This window comes from Oncorhynchus tshawytscha, linkage group LG10, assembly GCF_018296145.1.
Source record: "Oncorhynchus tshawytscha isolate Ot180627B linkage group LG10, Otsh_v2.0, whole genome shotgun sequence".
Lineage (NCBI taxonomy): Eukaryota > Metazoa > Chordata > Actinopteri > Salmoniformes > Salmonidae > Oncorhynchus > Oncorhynchus tshawytscha.
The window spans coordinates 41,785,972-41,802,921 of record NC_056438.1 but is presented as its reverse complement, the minus strand read 5'-3'; the positions used below and the strand labels follow the sequence as shown (position 1 = coordinate 41,802,921).

At 42.0% G+C, this 16,950-nt stretch overlaps 1 protein-coding gene across 1 annotated transcript in view; it reads right to left on the bottom strand.

Moving 5' to 3' along the window:
- Positions 1–16,950, bottom strand: part of LOC112260252 (MAGUK p55 subfamily member 7-like) — a 37,261-nt gene that overhangs the window by 10,353 nt on the left and 9,958 nt on the right. The window contains exon 8 of the mRNA XM_042328557.1: positions 455–535. Within this exon, the coding sequence (XP_042184491.1) occupies positions 455–535 (81 nt within the window). The remainder of the gene's footprint in view (positions 1–454; positions 536–16,950) is intronic.

Below are 16,950 nucleotides of genomic sequence, written 5' to 3'. Positions count from 1 at the left end.
CAGCTGTTTTGCTCTAGGACGCCAACATGACTCACAAGACTCATCTGAAGGTAGCCCAGTACCAGTTAATGGAAATTAATGGAAGTACAGTATATGGAAATAGTTTAGTTCCAGAAAAAGGTGTTAAATATGGGTAAAAAAAAACAATTTCCTGCTCTTTCTTATATCGCTCAGATAGAGTTGGACAGACACTTCAAAACAAACTTCCTTTTGACTATCTGTTTTGTCATGTGTGAATGTTATTCAATGCGTTTCTATGGGCTAATAACAATAAAGTCAAGTTCAATAAAATAAAAATGTGATATTTCTTTATGCCTACAGAGGTCCAAAAATTCTAAATCAAACAGCAAAATGATGCACAATATGATCATCTTAAAATAATTCCATATGTTAGCTTAGTATAACACCTCCCCCCAAATCCAAAAGGCTTAGATTTTTAAGTGTTTTAACTCACGTGGAACAGTGACACCATAGTGGTCAGGGTCAGAGAGCAGGAGTCTCCTCTTCAACTCACTCAGCCCAACTCCACTGGGACCTAAAAGGGTTAACCACAACACATTAAAGGTGAGCAGCTTCATTGGGCCATAAAAGTGTTAATTACCACAACACATTATATCAACAGCACTTAATAACAACAGTCAGCATAATCTGTACAAAAACGCTCTCAAGTCTCTACCTTTCATATTGTCAACCTGCACTTTTCTTCCACAATACCACCCTCTTAAATTACAAAGTGATCTTTCATTCACATAAAAACATCAGAATGAACAACCCTCGAGATGAAATAAGTCCCTTATCCTAGTGATACAGCTGTGATTCAAATCATTGAGAGGATAAGTGTGTGTGTGTGTGTGTGTGTGTGTGTGTGTGTGTGTGTGTGTGTGTGTGTGTGTGTGTGTGTGTGTGTGTGTGTGTGAAAGAGAGAGGTTGATGCTATTTTGATTTTAGAGTGTGACTATACTGCTCCAAAGACCCTGCTTCTCTATCCAGGTGGTTCAGTATCTGTCCACAGATGCTCTGGAAAAGCAATATCGCCCCATCTAGATGAACTGATGCGATTCCATCAATGACTCCACATAATGTCAATGTCATGGAACGTCTTTGGACAGGATTACATACAGGCAGATGCAGCATCTGGGAACATCCTTAGGGATCTGGGTTGCGCTCAGGAAAGTAGTAGAGTGCAACGTACTGAGCATTTCTGTCACAGATCCCCCGGGTACTGCTGCTCATTCTGTTCACCAGTTCCAGTGGTCGACATCACCGACCTTCTAGGCTGCACTGAACTGTGTCATTACGCACAACTGGTTCCAATTCCTCACGGATTGTGTTTGTATGAATGTGCCCTTTGTTCCCCCATAGGGCTGTCGATTATTGTTCTCATGTCTGTTTGTCGTGTGAGTACCTATGCGTTGTCTCAGCTTGTGTTGTGTGTTTTTTGCATTTTGAATTACGGGTCAAGTCCTGTGTTGTTCTATGAGGTTTACCTTCGCTCTTTTGTTTGGGTACATCCCAGTATTTTGTATATGTGTTTGTTTTGGGTGTATTAAAAACCCAGATGATGTATTCCTGCGCCTGTCTCCAAATCCTTTATACCAGTGTGACAATTTCAGATAGAAATGCCATGAATTTACAGTAGCTGCCATGATAACCTACCTCAACAATGTCAGAGAGGCATGACTGTTTTATGTAACGTATTTCTATCTGATAGTTCCACAATGCTGTGCTCTACTGAACATTGCAGATAGAAAAACCATGAATAAAGCTGACATGATTTCTTACTGTACATGTTTGAGAGGCATGTCTGTTCTATGTAAATATTTACATCTCAGCTCTCCACAACACTGTGCCCTACTGAATGCTACCCAAGTCACCGAGTGGTGTCTCAAAGTAAGATTCCAGAAATACATGCCATCTCGATCACCCGTCGCATGACTTCAGCACACGCAGTCTTAAGTTTGCAGATCAGTTTAAGGTTTTTATTATGCTTTTCACAACCGCTTAAATAGGTGGTGGAACCACGAGCATGGAAAATATACTTTACTCCTCCCTCACATATCTGATTCATAGTAACATGATCTTGTCTGTTATGAAAAACTATAGCACCAAGCAATGAGGGAACTAGATTATTTGGCCCAGGTTCCCCGGGTGGGAGGAGTTTGCACCAGGTGCATTCATTTGCAAAGGGCGCTCCTCCCTCAACACTTTTGCCCGTTCACATCATGGGCCATAGACCGGAGCATCGAGGTTCAGCTTAATCGAACGCTGCCATTTACTTTGGAAGCTAGAAAGATTGAGAAAGTGAGAGCATGCTTGTGTATGCACGTGTGCATGTATCTGCTCATAAATATCTAAATGAAACAAATGGCAAAACGTCCACCTAATTAGCTAATCTGATCCATCAATAAATGTGTCACTTGTGGATTAGTGCCCAGGCAAGGTCTCCCCACTCATAAGAGATATATATGGCTCATTTATCTCCCTCCCCAATGATGACTTCTGGTAATGGTGGATGGAGACTACATGACATCAAACGGAAACCGGCGGTGTTTTTTAAATTTTCTTTACATGTCTGGATGATGAGCTTGCCTGTCATTATCTGTGATCCTATTCACAGTCCAGCCCAGACCTGGGTTCAAATAGCATTTGTTTTCTTACAGAAACTGAGCTCGATTGAGCTTGTCTGGCACAATGGAACCAATGGAATAGTCCCAAAAGTGGCGCTCCAGACAGGCTCAAAGTAAATTATTCTGTAGGTGAAGCAAAATAATATTCCCTCTTCAGTTACAACCAGAGGTTGCCAATAGAGATTACATTACAAAGAGCTCTCAGCAAAGCCTGTCTGAACCCCATAGAGAGAGACATAGTAAAAGATACATACACCAGACTAGATTCCTTGGCCATAGGAAAGTCCTGAAGGTGAGTTCCAAATATAATCTGTCTGAGAATATTTACATTAGTATGAAAGGAGAGAATTGGAGTGCTTTCTGACAAAGACCATGCATTTGGTTGCCTAGATTTTATTGATTGAGTCATTAAATAGACATTAAATAAACATCTGATCAGAGCCAGAAGTGTGTATATATATATATATATATATGAGTGTAATGTGCAGGTAATCCTTTCTAGCGCTGATTTTCTTAAAGATATCACATAGTAGAACTGCATAAGTGTTGCTCTCCACTTTCTGGAGGAACAAGTTTTTAAATCATTGGAATTAGAGTATGATAGCTAGGAGATGGAGAAAATTCTGATATTTGATTGCAAATATGCAGATGGAGTTGAAAAGAGAACACACAGAAGGCTGTTGTATAAAACGCCTGTTTACGGATTACATATTCAAACTATGGGCAACCATGGCATCTGTGACAGAGAGGGAGAAGCGTCCATCCATGTATACAGGTAAGATAGTCTAGCTAGCTACATTTTCAGATATTATACATTTCTAATTTGGTCAGAAAATGGTCAGAGTGAGCTGTTCTCTCATTTGTGCCTGGAAGTAGCTAGCAAGCTATCCAACCTTAGCCAGTTAGCTTGGGTAACTGCTGTTGTTAGGTCAGAACGCTCGGATCAACTCTACTCCTTGGTCAGAGCATTCAGTGTGCGCTCTGAACGCTCCAAGAGTGTTACGTCTACTCCATTACGCACACCTGGCAATCAATCATTACGCACACCTGCACACCATCCATTACCTCACTTATTAACTCCCCTATATCTGGCACTCCCTTAGGTTCTTTCCCCAGTCAGTATTGTTCTTTTGTTTATGTGTAGACGATACTGTTATGTTGTCTCATTCCATGTTTGTTGTTTTATTAAACGTTGCACCCGCTTCTCGACTCTCAGCGTCTCCGTTACAGAATACTAACTCCAACAATGGAAGCAGCAGGAAAACAGAATATCTACCAGACGGTCGACGAGCAGGGATACCTTCTAAGTCAACAACATGACCAGCTGGCACAACTGGGGATGGCTATGGAAGAGGTTCTTCGCAGTGTGCAATGTCTCAAACATACCCGGGAGGCGTTGCCGTCAACTAGCGGAGGATACTCAGTCGAAACAGCACAAAAGCCCATTCAGCAACCCTCTCAGGTCAGCAATGCCTGTTTGTCTCTCCCGGATAAATATGACGGCACCCCATGTAAATGCTGTGGCTTCCTACTTCAGTGCTCCCTCTTCTTTACGCACCAAATGGGAGCCCCCACCATGAGAGGTCCAATTGGAATGGGCCACGGCCATCTGGGAGAGAGGAGAGGAGGAGCTAGATTCATATGAGGGGTTCATGACTCTGTTCAAATGCATCTTCGATCATCCCCCGGAGGGCAGAGAGGGTGGTGAGCACCTACTCCAATTATGGCTGGGACTAGACAGCTGCCGAGTACGCACTCACCTTCCGGACACTAGCAGAATCCAGTGGATGGAACGAGAGGTCTGCGCGAGGAGGTCCAGAGGGAACTGGCCAGTCAAGATGACAACCTCTCCCTGAATGCACTCATTGTGATGGCCATCCATCTGGATAACCTACTTCGGGAGCATCGGTACTCTCATCGCATCTCTCCCTCCCTCAGTGAACACTCAGAGCCGGATCAGAGCCTGAACCCATGGAGGTAGGGATCACATGCCTCCCCGCAGTGGAGCAACGCAGATGGAGTCAGCTGGGTCTCTGTCTGTATTGTGCTCAAGGAGGGCACCAGCTCCAGCGGTGTACGGCACTTCGTAATCCAGGATCTACAAGAGCAAAGGGATGTTCACGTGATCTTCCACGTCCTGGGGCAGGAGTGAGTATTCCATCTTCATCGCTTTCCCCTAAACTCTTTTTGATGTCCATCAGACTAGTTGACTGTTCCTCGTGTACTGTGTCTACAGCGTTACTGGATTCCGGTAACAAGACCCTTGCCTCCTCTCTTAACATCATCTCATACCCGCTCTCCTCTCCTTTCTCGGTTCAAGCCCTCGATAGTCGGCCACTAGGATTCAGAACCATCACACACATCCCCCAACCACTCACCCTAACCGTGGAGCCCATTCATCAGGAGAGCATCCCTTTCTTCATCACCAGTGCACCAGTTCACAAGATCATCTTCGGCCTCCCTTGGCTTCCACGCCTAACCCCACCACCTCATGGTCGAGAATAAGAATCACAGACTGGTCACCCGAATGTCAGAGTACCTGCTTCCCCATCCCATGTGGTTCCATATCGATGAGAGTCTTGTGGTTGCCCTTCAGCCCAACATCGGAGGTATACCAAGAACTGTGGGAGGTATTCTCCAAGACCCACGCCACCTGTCTTACTCATCATCACCCTTGGGACTGTGCCATCGACTTAATGGCAGAGTCTTGCGCTTCCGCGCAGACGCATCTACCCTCTGCTGGTGGCTGAGACCCAGGCCATGGAGGATTAGAGAAGAGAAGCTCTAACAAGGTTTCATCCGCACTTCCACTTCTCCTGCATCGACTGGTTTCTTCTTCGTAGCCAAGAAGGATGGAGGGTTACGTCCATGTATTGATTACAGAGGACTCCATGAAATCACCACGAGGTACCGTTACCCTCTCCCGAACAGCTACGACAGGCCCGGTTCTTTACCAAACTGGACCTGTGGAGTGCATACAATCTCATCCGCATCCGGGAGGGGGGTGAGTGGAAGACTGCATTTAGCACGATGTCTGGCCACTACGAGTACTTGGTGATGCCATTTGGCATAGCCAAATGCTCCATCAGTGTTCCAGGCATTCATTAATGAGGTGTTCAGGGACATGCTTGGATACTGGGTGGTCATCTATATCAATGACATCCTGGTCTACTCGGCTACCCTGGATGATCACATTATTCACGTTTGAGCAGTCCTGGAATGCCTCCTGTCTAACCACCTGTTCATCAAGGCTGAATATTGCCAATTTCATCAGAGGGCTGTCTCCTTCTTAAGCTACCGAATCAGCCCGCAGGGAGTGACGATTGACGACAAGAAGGTAGATGCGGTCAGGTCATGGCGAGTCCCAACCACCATAAAGGGTATACAATGGTTGGGGTTTGCCAACTTCTACCGCCATTTCATCAGGAACTTCAGCTCCGTCGCCGCCCCTCTCACCTCATGGGCTCAAGGTTGGTGTGGAGCCCAGCATTCGACAAGGCCTTCCATCTACTCAAGGGACGTTTCACCTCCACCCCATTGCTCAAACACCCAGATCCCTTGCAGAAAGGAATTACGATGTCAGTGATTGAGAGCTCCTGGTGGTGAAGTTAGCATTAGAGAAGTGAAGACACTGCCTGGAGGGCGCCAAGGAACCATTTGTCATCCTCACCAACCACCGGAACATGGAGTACATATGGACAGCAAGGAGGCTGAATCTGCACCAAGCAAGGTAGGCCCTTTCCTTCACAAGTTTCGACTTCACACTGACCTATCGCCCAGGCTTACAAAAAACACGAATGCCGATGCCCTGTACCGTCTCTACGATTCGAGAGAGGCTCCTGTCCGGAATACCCCTATAATCCCATCCTCCCGAGTCGTAGCTCCTGTGGTCTGGGACGTAGATGTGGACATTCACCAGGCTCTGGAGATGGAGCCCACAACCACTAGTGAGTGGCACAGGACGTCACTCAATATGTCAAGTCCTGTTCCGTATGTGCCCAAACCAAATCCCCCTGGAACGCTCCAGCAGGGAAACTCCTCCCCCTTCCTGTGCCTCAGCGTCCCTGGTCCCATCTATCCATTGACTTTGGTACTGATCTCCCCTCTGCCAGTTTTACCATCATTTTGGTGTTTGTGGATAGATTTTCAAAATCCTGTCGTTTAATCCCTCTTTCTGGTCTCCCTACTGCTCTCCAGTTCGCTGGGGCACTATTCCAGCATTATGGCCTTCAGGAGGACATCGTATCCGAACGTGTCCCCCAATTCACATCATGGGTCTGAAGAGCCTTTATGGAGAAGCTCGGTGTCACGGTTAGCCTCACATCAGGGTATAGCCTCAGTCCAACGGGCAGGTGGAGAGGAGGAACCAGGAGCTGAGGAGGTTCCTGAGGAGTCCCCGGTTTGTGGGACCATTCAAGGTTTTCAGATTCAGAAAACTTTGTCCTCAGAGGCAATTCATCTTGCAGCAGTCATAAAACATATAACATCTAAAAATATAAAATAATTAGTAAAGGATATTTACAAACAAATAGGCAGGGTAAGTGCAATTTCATAGTGCAAGTGCTAAGTGCAAGTAGTCCAACATTTGTTCAGTTGCAGAATTGCATTTGGAATAACAGAGTACTTGGCCCCATTTTTTTAACCTTAGGTAGTCTGTACCTGCATCCAGAGTGAAGGAGATGGAATTCAGGGTGGAGTGGATGGGAAGAGTCAACCTCTATTTTATTGGCTCACCCCAGGTAGAGAGATGACAGTTCTTGCTGCTGTCCTGACTATCTTTCCCAACCAATATTTCTGTGCAAACTTGATATTCTCAAACCAGCAGGTCAAGCTACTACTTGACATAATGCCCCCAATGAATGATTTATAAAAGAGGACCATGATGGTTAGATCAATGTTATAAAAGTTCAGTTTCTTTTTAGGAAATACAGTCTGTTGGCCTTTCTTAAAAATAGCGTCAGTACACTGATCCCAGGACAGCTTGTTGTCAATGTCTATCCCAAGGTATTTGTACTCCTCCACTATTTCAATGGGCTCACCTTTTACCAGTGATTGTGTATTAACTTTCAAAGCAGAATTACTTTCCCATTGCTCCTCAACTCTAGTGTATGATATACAATTTTCTAGCTCTGAATCTCTACTTTTATCCAGTTAAAAAAATGGCATTTCAAATTTTGCTACATTAGACCGAATAGAGTCGGTTGGTCACTGAAATTGGTCTTATGTAGCAAATGTTTCTAATATATTTTTTTTACAATGGATAAAAGTAGACTCAGAGCTACAAAATGGTATATCATACACTACAGTTGAACAATGGGAAAGTAGCTTTGCTTTGAAACTTGGTAGACTAAGAAAATGGCCTTTGAATGTTTTGTTACTACTACTGGAGAGTCCTTTGTCTACACCCATGCTGCATCGTTCACACCATCTTAAGCTTTAACCCCACTCATCCCTTTAAGGGTTGATCCGAATGTACTAACAGCAGTCAAGCACCCAAGCTAACTTGCTAGCTACTTCCAGATATCTAAGTGAGAGAGAGAACAGCTCACTGAACATAACTCGTCCTAGCATGGCTGGTTAGGCTTTTATGTTATCCAGAGCGTTGATGCCTGCAACTTTGCTGTCAGATTGTCTGTTCGTAAATTTACTGGACGCCTTGGCCGACGAGTAGGGTTGATCCGAATGTTCTGACCTCACAACGGCAGTCAAGCACCCAAGTTAACTGGCTTAACACTGGCTTGCTTGCTAGCTAATTCCAGACACATAATGAGAGAACTCCCCACTCTGATCATTTTACTCACCCTAGCAGAGGTGGTTAGGCTGTTTTCATGTTATCCAGAGCATTGGTTACTAGAACTGTGCTGCTGGCAACAATTTAACATTTACTGACACTTGCCATATTCAACGGGTGTTGAGCGTTTGTAAATTCAGTTGTTCTGCGCTCTCTTGCACACTCAGACGAGAGTGCTCTGAAATTGGAGTAGATGGCCAGACTGAATTTACGAATGCACCCAAAATGGTGACTTGCATAGTGGTGTCTTTTGTTAAGACATGTAGCTAGCTAGCTAGCTAAACAATGAAGCATAATCCCAACTCATGACGTTACTACCCTGCATGAATATGCGGGTAGCTAACCAACCATGTGCAATGTTAGCTAACTAACATTAGGCTATAGCTAGCTAAGCAAATGGCTCTGAGATACATTTAATAAGGTCATACATGTAATGTTAGCTAGCTAGCTAGGAAAACAATGAAGCATAATCACAACTCGTGACATTACTACCCTGCATGAATCTGCAGGTAGCTAACCAACCAGGTTCAATGTTAGCTAGCTAACATTGGGCTATAGCTAGCCAAGTAAATGTCTATTTCTGTCAAAATTAGAAACGTGTAATATCTGAAAATGTAGGTAGCTAGACTATTTTACCTGTATACATCATTCATGGTTGGACACATCTCCTGTCGGATGCCATGGTTGCCCTCAGTTTGAAGATGTAATCTGGAGACCGGTGTTTTCTCCATCTCCTTAGCTATCATACTCGAATTCCACTGATTTCAAAATGTGGTCCTCCAGAAAGTGGAGAGCAACACTTAAGTTTTTATACACAATACAATAAAAAAGCAGCGTTAGACTGGATTACCTAGACATACTGACCAGCTCAAATAGACAGAAGCATGCTACAGTGGCAAGAAAAAGTATGTGAACCCTTTGGAGTTAGCTGGAATTCTGCATAAATTGGTCATAAAATTATCTGATATTTATCTAAGTCATAACAATAGACAAACATAGTGTGCTTAAACTAATAACACACAAATTATTGTATTTTACTTGTCTATATTGAATACATAATTTAAACATTCACAGTGTAGGTTGGAAAAAGTATGTGAACCCCTACGCTAATGACTTCTCCAAAAGCTAATTGGAGTCAAGAGTCAGCTAACCTGGAGTCCAATCAATGAGACTAGATTGTGAGTGTTTTTTATAGGGCAGGACAACACTAGCCAACATCTCTAATTGGAGTTTGCTATTCACAAGAAGCATTGACTGATGTGAACCATGGCTCGAACAAAAAGAGCCCTCAGAAGACTTAAGATTAAGAATTGTTGACTTGCATAAAGCTGGAAAGGGTTACAAAAGTATCTCTAAAAGCCTTGATGTTCATCAGTCCACGTAAGACAAATTGTCTATAAATGGAGAAAGTTTAGCACTGTTGCTACACTCCATAGGAGTGGCCATCCTGCAAAGATGCACAGCACAGCATGCTCAATGAGGTTAAGAAGAATGCTAGAGTGTCAGCTAAAGACTTACAGAAATCTTTGGAACATGCTAACATCTGTTGACGGGTCTACGACACGTAAAACACTAAACAAGAATGGTGTTCATGGGAGGACACCATGAAAGAAGCCAATTGTCCAAAAAAAAACATTGCTGCATGTCTGAAGTTTGCAAAAGTGCACCTGGATGTTCCACAGCGCTACTGCCAAAATATTCTGTGAACAGATGAATCTACAGTTGAATTGTTTGGAAGGAACACACAACACTATGTGTGGAGAAAAAAAGGCACTGCACACCAACATCAAAACCTCATCCCAACTGTAAAATTATGGTTTGGGGCTGCTTTGCTGCCTCAGGGCCTGGGCAGGTTGCTATCATCGACGGAAAAAATAATTCAAGTTTAGAGACATTTTGCAGGAGAATGTTAGGCGATCTGTCCGCCAATTGAAGCTCAACAGAAGTTGGGTGATGCAACATGACGATGACCCAAAACACAGAAGTAATTCAACAGAATGGCTTCAACAGAAGAAAATACACCTTGTGGAGTGGCCCAGTCAGAGTCCTGACCTCAACCCCGATTGGGATGATGTGGCATGACCTCAAAGAGCAGTTCACACCAGATATCCCAAGAATATTGCCTAACTGAAACAGTTTTGTAAAGCGGAATGGTCCAAACTTCCTCCTGACCGCTGTGCAGGTCTGATCCGCAACTACAGAACATGTTTGGTCGAGGTTATTGCTGCCAAAGGAGGGTCAACCAGTTATTAAAACCAAGGGTTCACATACTTTTCCCACCCTGCACTGTGAATGTTTACACGGTGTGTTCAATAAAGACATGAAAACGTATAATTGTTTGTGTGTTATTAGTTTAAGCAGACAGATTGTTGTGACCTAGATGAAGATCAGTTTACATTTTCTGACCAATTTTCTGCAGAATCCAGGTATTTCCTAAGGGTTCACATACTTTTTCTTGCCACTCTATATGACAGACCAATCCAAACTCATCTCTCAGCATGTCCAGCCCACACTCATTATCTCAGCCAATCATGGCTAGTGGGAAGGTTGCTCCCTTTTTCTTTGGCTTAACCAACAATTGTATTAGTTTTTACAGATGTGCCTTAAATACAAGTTTGTATGCCATGAAAGTTCACATGTTCAATAAGGCATTTCTGGCAAAAAATGCATTTTGATTTAAAAAAAAAAGGTTTTACGTTCAAACGGCTCTCCTGTGAAGTAGTGACCCACGATATACGCCTAGTTTCCTGAAATGGGTCAAATAAATAAATAAATAAATATACAAATAAATATATATAAATATATATATACACACACAAATATATATATATATATATATATATACACAAATAAATAAATATATACACACAAACACAAATATATATAAATAAATAAATACACAAACAAAAATATAAAACGCAACATGCAAAGTATTGGTCTCATGTTTTGGAATTAAAGATCCCAGAAATTGTCCATACGCTCAAAAAGCGTATTTCTCTCCAACACAATGCCACAGATGTCTCAAGTTGAGGGGCCGTGCAATTGGCATGCTGACTGCAGGAATGTCCACCAGAGCTGTTGCCAGATAATTTAATATTAATTTCTCTACCATAAGTGGCCTCCAACATTGTTTTAGAGAATTTGTCAGTACGTCCAACCAGCCTCACAACCACAGACCACATGTAACCATTGGCTGGGCCTGGCTCCCCAGTGTTTGGGCCTGGCTTCCAAGTGGGTGGGCCTATGACCTCCAAGGCTGACCCATGGATGTGCCCCTGCCAAGTCATGTGAAATCCATAGATTATGGCCTAATGAATTATTTCAATTGACTCATTTCCTTATATGATCTGTAAGTAAGTACATTTGTTGAAATTGTTGCATGTTTCTTTTATATTTCTGTTCAGTATATATTAATATAAACTATCAAAATACAGTCGCACTCTCCCATGTATAATCTCCCAGCAATTTAATGGGTATTTACCAACGTTTTGGCATCAGTAATGTCATGAATACTTGAACCAGGTTATGTAGACAAACAGTGCAATTAGTGTAACCAGGGGTGTGTCATAATGATTAAGTTAATTCAAATTAATTTGTGAAACTGTTAAAAAAAATAGTATATGGCATATTAAATATATTACACTATTATTATTATTATATAGAAACATAATGGAATATTGTACATCATATTAGAATCAACATACATTATTGTTTCATTCAATTTCACATAATTTCATATTTCATTTCATTTCTATTACATGTCATCTTTTGGTTCAACCTTAATATATAACAAGCATCATCAACAGGGAGAACATATTAGGTGTACGCTAATAAGCTGTAAAAATATTTTTACATTCATAAGACTTGTTCATAAAGGAAAATTTGTTCATAAGGACCTGAGATCAAAGTCAATATTCAGACCACTAGGGGTCAATGATATTAGATAGGATATCCAGTAAGCCTCCCTTCGTAGTAGTAGGATCTCAATGTTACCTCCTCTCCTTGGTAGAGCAACATGCTCAATGCATGTGTATTTGAGGGAGAAGATGGGATGGTTAGCTTCAACAAAATGAGCTTCTACTGGATAGTCAATGTTCTTACACCTGATTGAGTTGCGTTTTCAGCTATGCAATATTTTAATTGTCTCTTCGTTTGTCCTGCGTAGGCTTTTCCACATGAACAGGTGATGAGATAGATTACTCCCTTTGTCTTGCATGAGATGATACCCCTAACAGGGATCTTTCAACCTGTATGTGGGTGTCTGAAGAAAGACGTTTTTTATAGTGCTATTGCACTGTGCGCATGAGCCACATTTGTTGTTCCCTTTTGGGATAGGTGTCAAGAGTGTTTGAGTAGGCTCAGGGGGCGTGTCAGATCTCACCAAACTATCTCCAATATTGTGACAATGCTTATAGACCACCAGTGGGGGTTCCTTGAAGGGGTGTGCCATTTTTTTTGTCCGATTGCATAATTTGCCAGTGCTTTTTCAGGTTTGATTTAATTTTCTCCGAACTCTTGGTGTACTTAATGCAAAAGACGTTGCATAGCTTTTCTTCTTTGGTTGAGTTTAGTAATTCCTCTTGGTTTTTGAGATATTTTCATCATGGCAGCATCAAGACTTTTGTCCTTGTAGCCTCTCATTTTGAATTTCTGTCATTTTTTTGCATTGTTGTCAAAATCTGACTGGTGGCCACAGATTCGTTTAACCCTGCATAACCGGCTATATGGTAGACCATTCTTAAGGGGATGCATACTATCCACACATAGCAAGGTATTGCGATCTGTGGGCTTTGTGTAAAAGTCTGTGTGTACGCGTCATTCCTCTTCGATAATCCACAAAGCAAGGTAGTTTATTTCGCTCATCAGTGTACATGGTGAATCTGAGGTATTCAGAGCTCTCGTTTAGTCGAGTTTGGAGTTAATTTAATTACTGCTGACTTCCTTCCCAGAGCACAAAGACATCATCTATGTATCTCTACCATATACAGGGGGGCAAAAAAGTATTTAGTCAGCCACCAATTGTGCAAGGCCTGTAATTTTCATCTTAGGTACACTTCAACTGACAGACAAAATGAGACATTTTGTTTCCAGAAAATCACATTGTAGGATTTTTAATGAATTTATTTGCAAATTATGGTGGACAATAAGTATTTGGTCAATAACAAAAGTTTATCTCGATACTTTGTTATATACCCTTTGTTGGCAATGACAGAGGTCAAATATTTTCTGTAAGTCTTCACAAGGTTTTCACACACTGTTGCTGGTATTTTGGCCCATTCCTCCATGCAGATCTCCTCTAGAGCAGTGATGTTTTGGGGCTGTTGCTGGGCAACACGGACTTTCAACTCCCTCCAAAGATTTTCTATGGGGTTGAGATCTGGAGACTGGCTAGGCCACTCCACGACCTTGAAATGCTTCTTACGAAGCCACTCCTTCGTTGCCCGGGCGGTGTGTTTGGGATCATTGTCATGCTGAAAGACCCAGCCACGTTTCATCTTCAATGCCCTTGCTGATGGAAGGTTTTCACTCAAAATCTCACGATACATTGCCCCATTCATTCGTTCCTTTACACGGATCAGTCGTCCTGGTCCCTTTGCAGAAAAACAGCCCCAAAGCATGATGTTTCCACCCCCATTCTTCACAGTGGGTATGGTGTTCTTTGGATGCAACTCAGCATTCTTTGTCCTCCAAACACGACGAGTTGAGTTTTTACCAAAACGTTATATTTTGGTTTCATCTGACCATATGACATTCTCCCAATCTTCTTCTGGATCATCCAAATGCTCTCTAGCAAACTTCAGACAGGCCTGGACATGTACTGGCTTAAGCAGGGGGACACGTCTGGCATTGCAGGATTTGAGTCCCTGGCAGCGTAGTGTGTTATTGATGGTAGGCTTTGTTACTTTGGTCCCAGCTCTCTGCAGGTCATTGCTAGGTCCCCCCGTGTGGTTCTGGGATTTTTGCTCACCGTTCTTGTGATCATTTTGACCCCATGGGGTGAGATCTTGCGTGGAGCCCCAGATCGAGGGAGATTATCAGTGGTCTTGTATGTCTTCCATTTCCTAATAATTGCTCCCACAGTTGATTTCTTCAAACCAAGCTGCTTACCTATTGCAGATTCAGTCTTCCCAGCCTGGTGCAGGTCTACAATTTTGTTTCTGGTGTCCTTTGACAGCTCTTTGGTCTTGGCCATAGTAGAGTGTGACTGTTTGAGGTTGTGGACAGGTGTCTTTTATACTGATAACAAGTTCAAACAGGTGCCACTAATACAGGTAACGAATGGAGGATATTGGAGCCTCTTAAAGAAGAAGTTACAGGTCTGTGAGAGCCAGAAATCTTGCTTGTTTGTAGGTGACCAAATACTTATTTTCCACCATAATTTGCAAATAAATTCATAAAAAATCCTACAATGTGATTTTCAGGATTTATCTTTCTCATTTTGTCTGTCACAGTTGAAGTGTACCTATGATGAAAATTACAGGCCTATCATCTTTTTACGTGGGAGAACTTGCACAATTGGTGGCTGACTAAATACTTTTTTGCCCCACTGTATCAGGTGTACGCTAATAAGCTGTAAAAATAATTTTTCAATTGATCTCATTGATAGAGGGCTTAGGAAGGATACCAGAGGGCACCCTGCTGGCCACTTTGGATGTGGAGAGCTTGTACACTAACATCCCACACACTGGAGGCTTCCTGCTTCCTGTTCCCCCTGCTGATGATGCTCATTATATATTAAGGTTGAACCAAAATATTACATGTAATAAAAATGAAATTATGTGAAATTGAATATAACAATTATGTATGTTGATGCTAATAATGTACAATATTCCATTATGTTTTTATATGATAACAATAGCGTAATATATTTCATATGCCATATACTATTTTTTAACAGTTTCACTAATTGATTTTAATTAACTTAATCATTATGACACACCCCTCACTACTGTCATTAGTTACACTAATTGCACTGTGTGTCTACATAACCTGGTTCAAGTATTTATGACATTACCCTGAGGAAGGCACAGTGATAACGAAACGTTGGTAAATACTAATTAAATTGCTGGGAGATTATACGAGGAGTGTGCGACTTTATTTCGATAGTTAATTCGCCGTTAGTCAGCACCTCCACACAAACTATTATTCTGGGTGTGTGCCAGCTCATGTTTTTTTATCCAGTATTTATTATTAGATATATATAATTTGTTTGGGGGGGGGGAGACAACCTCAGTATACTTCAAAATTACTACAACCAAATCGAAACGTGTAGAAATGATAATGGACCTACATTCATAGTTTCTTGACTATGTTCCGCTCGCTTATAATCACCGAAATGAAAGCTAGAGACAACCAGGAAGCATTTTTTTAAAAATGGCAAAACTGATGGATAGAGGACTATTTTTTTCATAACAAATTCAGTGCAGCCCTCCGGACCTCGTTGAAGAGCGAATGTGGCTCTCATGGAAAAATGAGTTTGACACCCATGCTTTAGGCATATAACTATTTTGGAGGGAGCATGTTACAATTTCATTCCAATTCCACTGTAACCGCTCACGCCGTTTGATGCCTGCTATACCATAGCTGCTTTTAGCAACGTTGGTGTATTTACTCTAGCGTTGCTCCCTATTGGGTTAAATACAAACTGTCCATGGGAAGCCAAAAGTTCAATAAAATTACATTTTAACTTACTGTGCCGGTGGGCAGGAAGGTTGGTGCTTAAAACGGCGGAAATTTTAGTCAAAATATCTAAAGGAACATATTATTAAAAACAGGCTTTCCAAAACGTGGTCCTCTCTGCTTACCTCATGTTAAATAAAAAAATCCTGCAGGTGTGCCATATGTGCACAAAAAAAATAACTTGGAGGGGACTTTTATTTTGACATTATTTTGACATTCCACCGTTGGAAATAAGACTGACCTTTAGATCTTTTGTCTCAAATTCGCACTGTTTTAAGAACAATAGTCCTACCCACCGCCACAGTAAGTTGAAATTTAATTTAACTTCTGTCTTACCCTTAAACTGTTCAGTTTTTTTTCAACCCAATAGGGAGCAACACTACTGTATTTTTATTTTAACCTTTTATTTATCGAGGCAAGTCAGTTAAGAACAAATTCTTATTTACAATGACGGCCTACACCAGCCAAACCCGGACAACGCTGGGGCAATTTTGCACCACCCTATGGGACTCCCAATAATGGCCGGTTGTGATACAGCCTGGATTCGAACCGCTTAGACCGCTGTGCCACTCGGCGTTGCTAAAAGCAGTCAGGAAAGTTCGCATTTGGAAAATGTTCAGACCCCTTGACTTTCTCCACATTTTGGTACATTAAGCCCTGTTCTAAAATGGATGAAATTATTTGTTTCCCGTATCAATGGAAGGTTTCTAAAAACCTGTTTTTGTTTTTCATTATGGGCTATTGTGTGTAGATTGATGAGGAACACAGTTAATTTAATCCATTCTAGAAGAAGGCTGTAATGTAACAAAATGTGGAAAAACAGAAGGGGTCTGAATATTTTCTGAATGCACT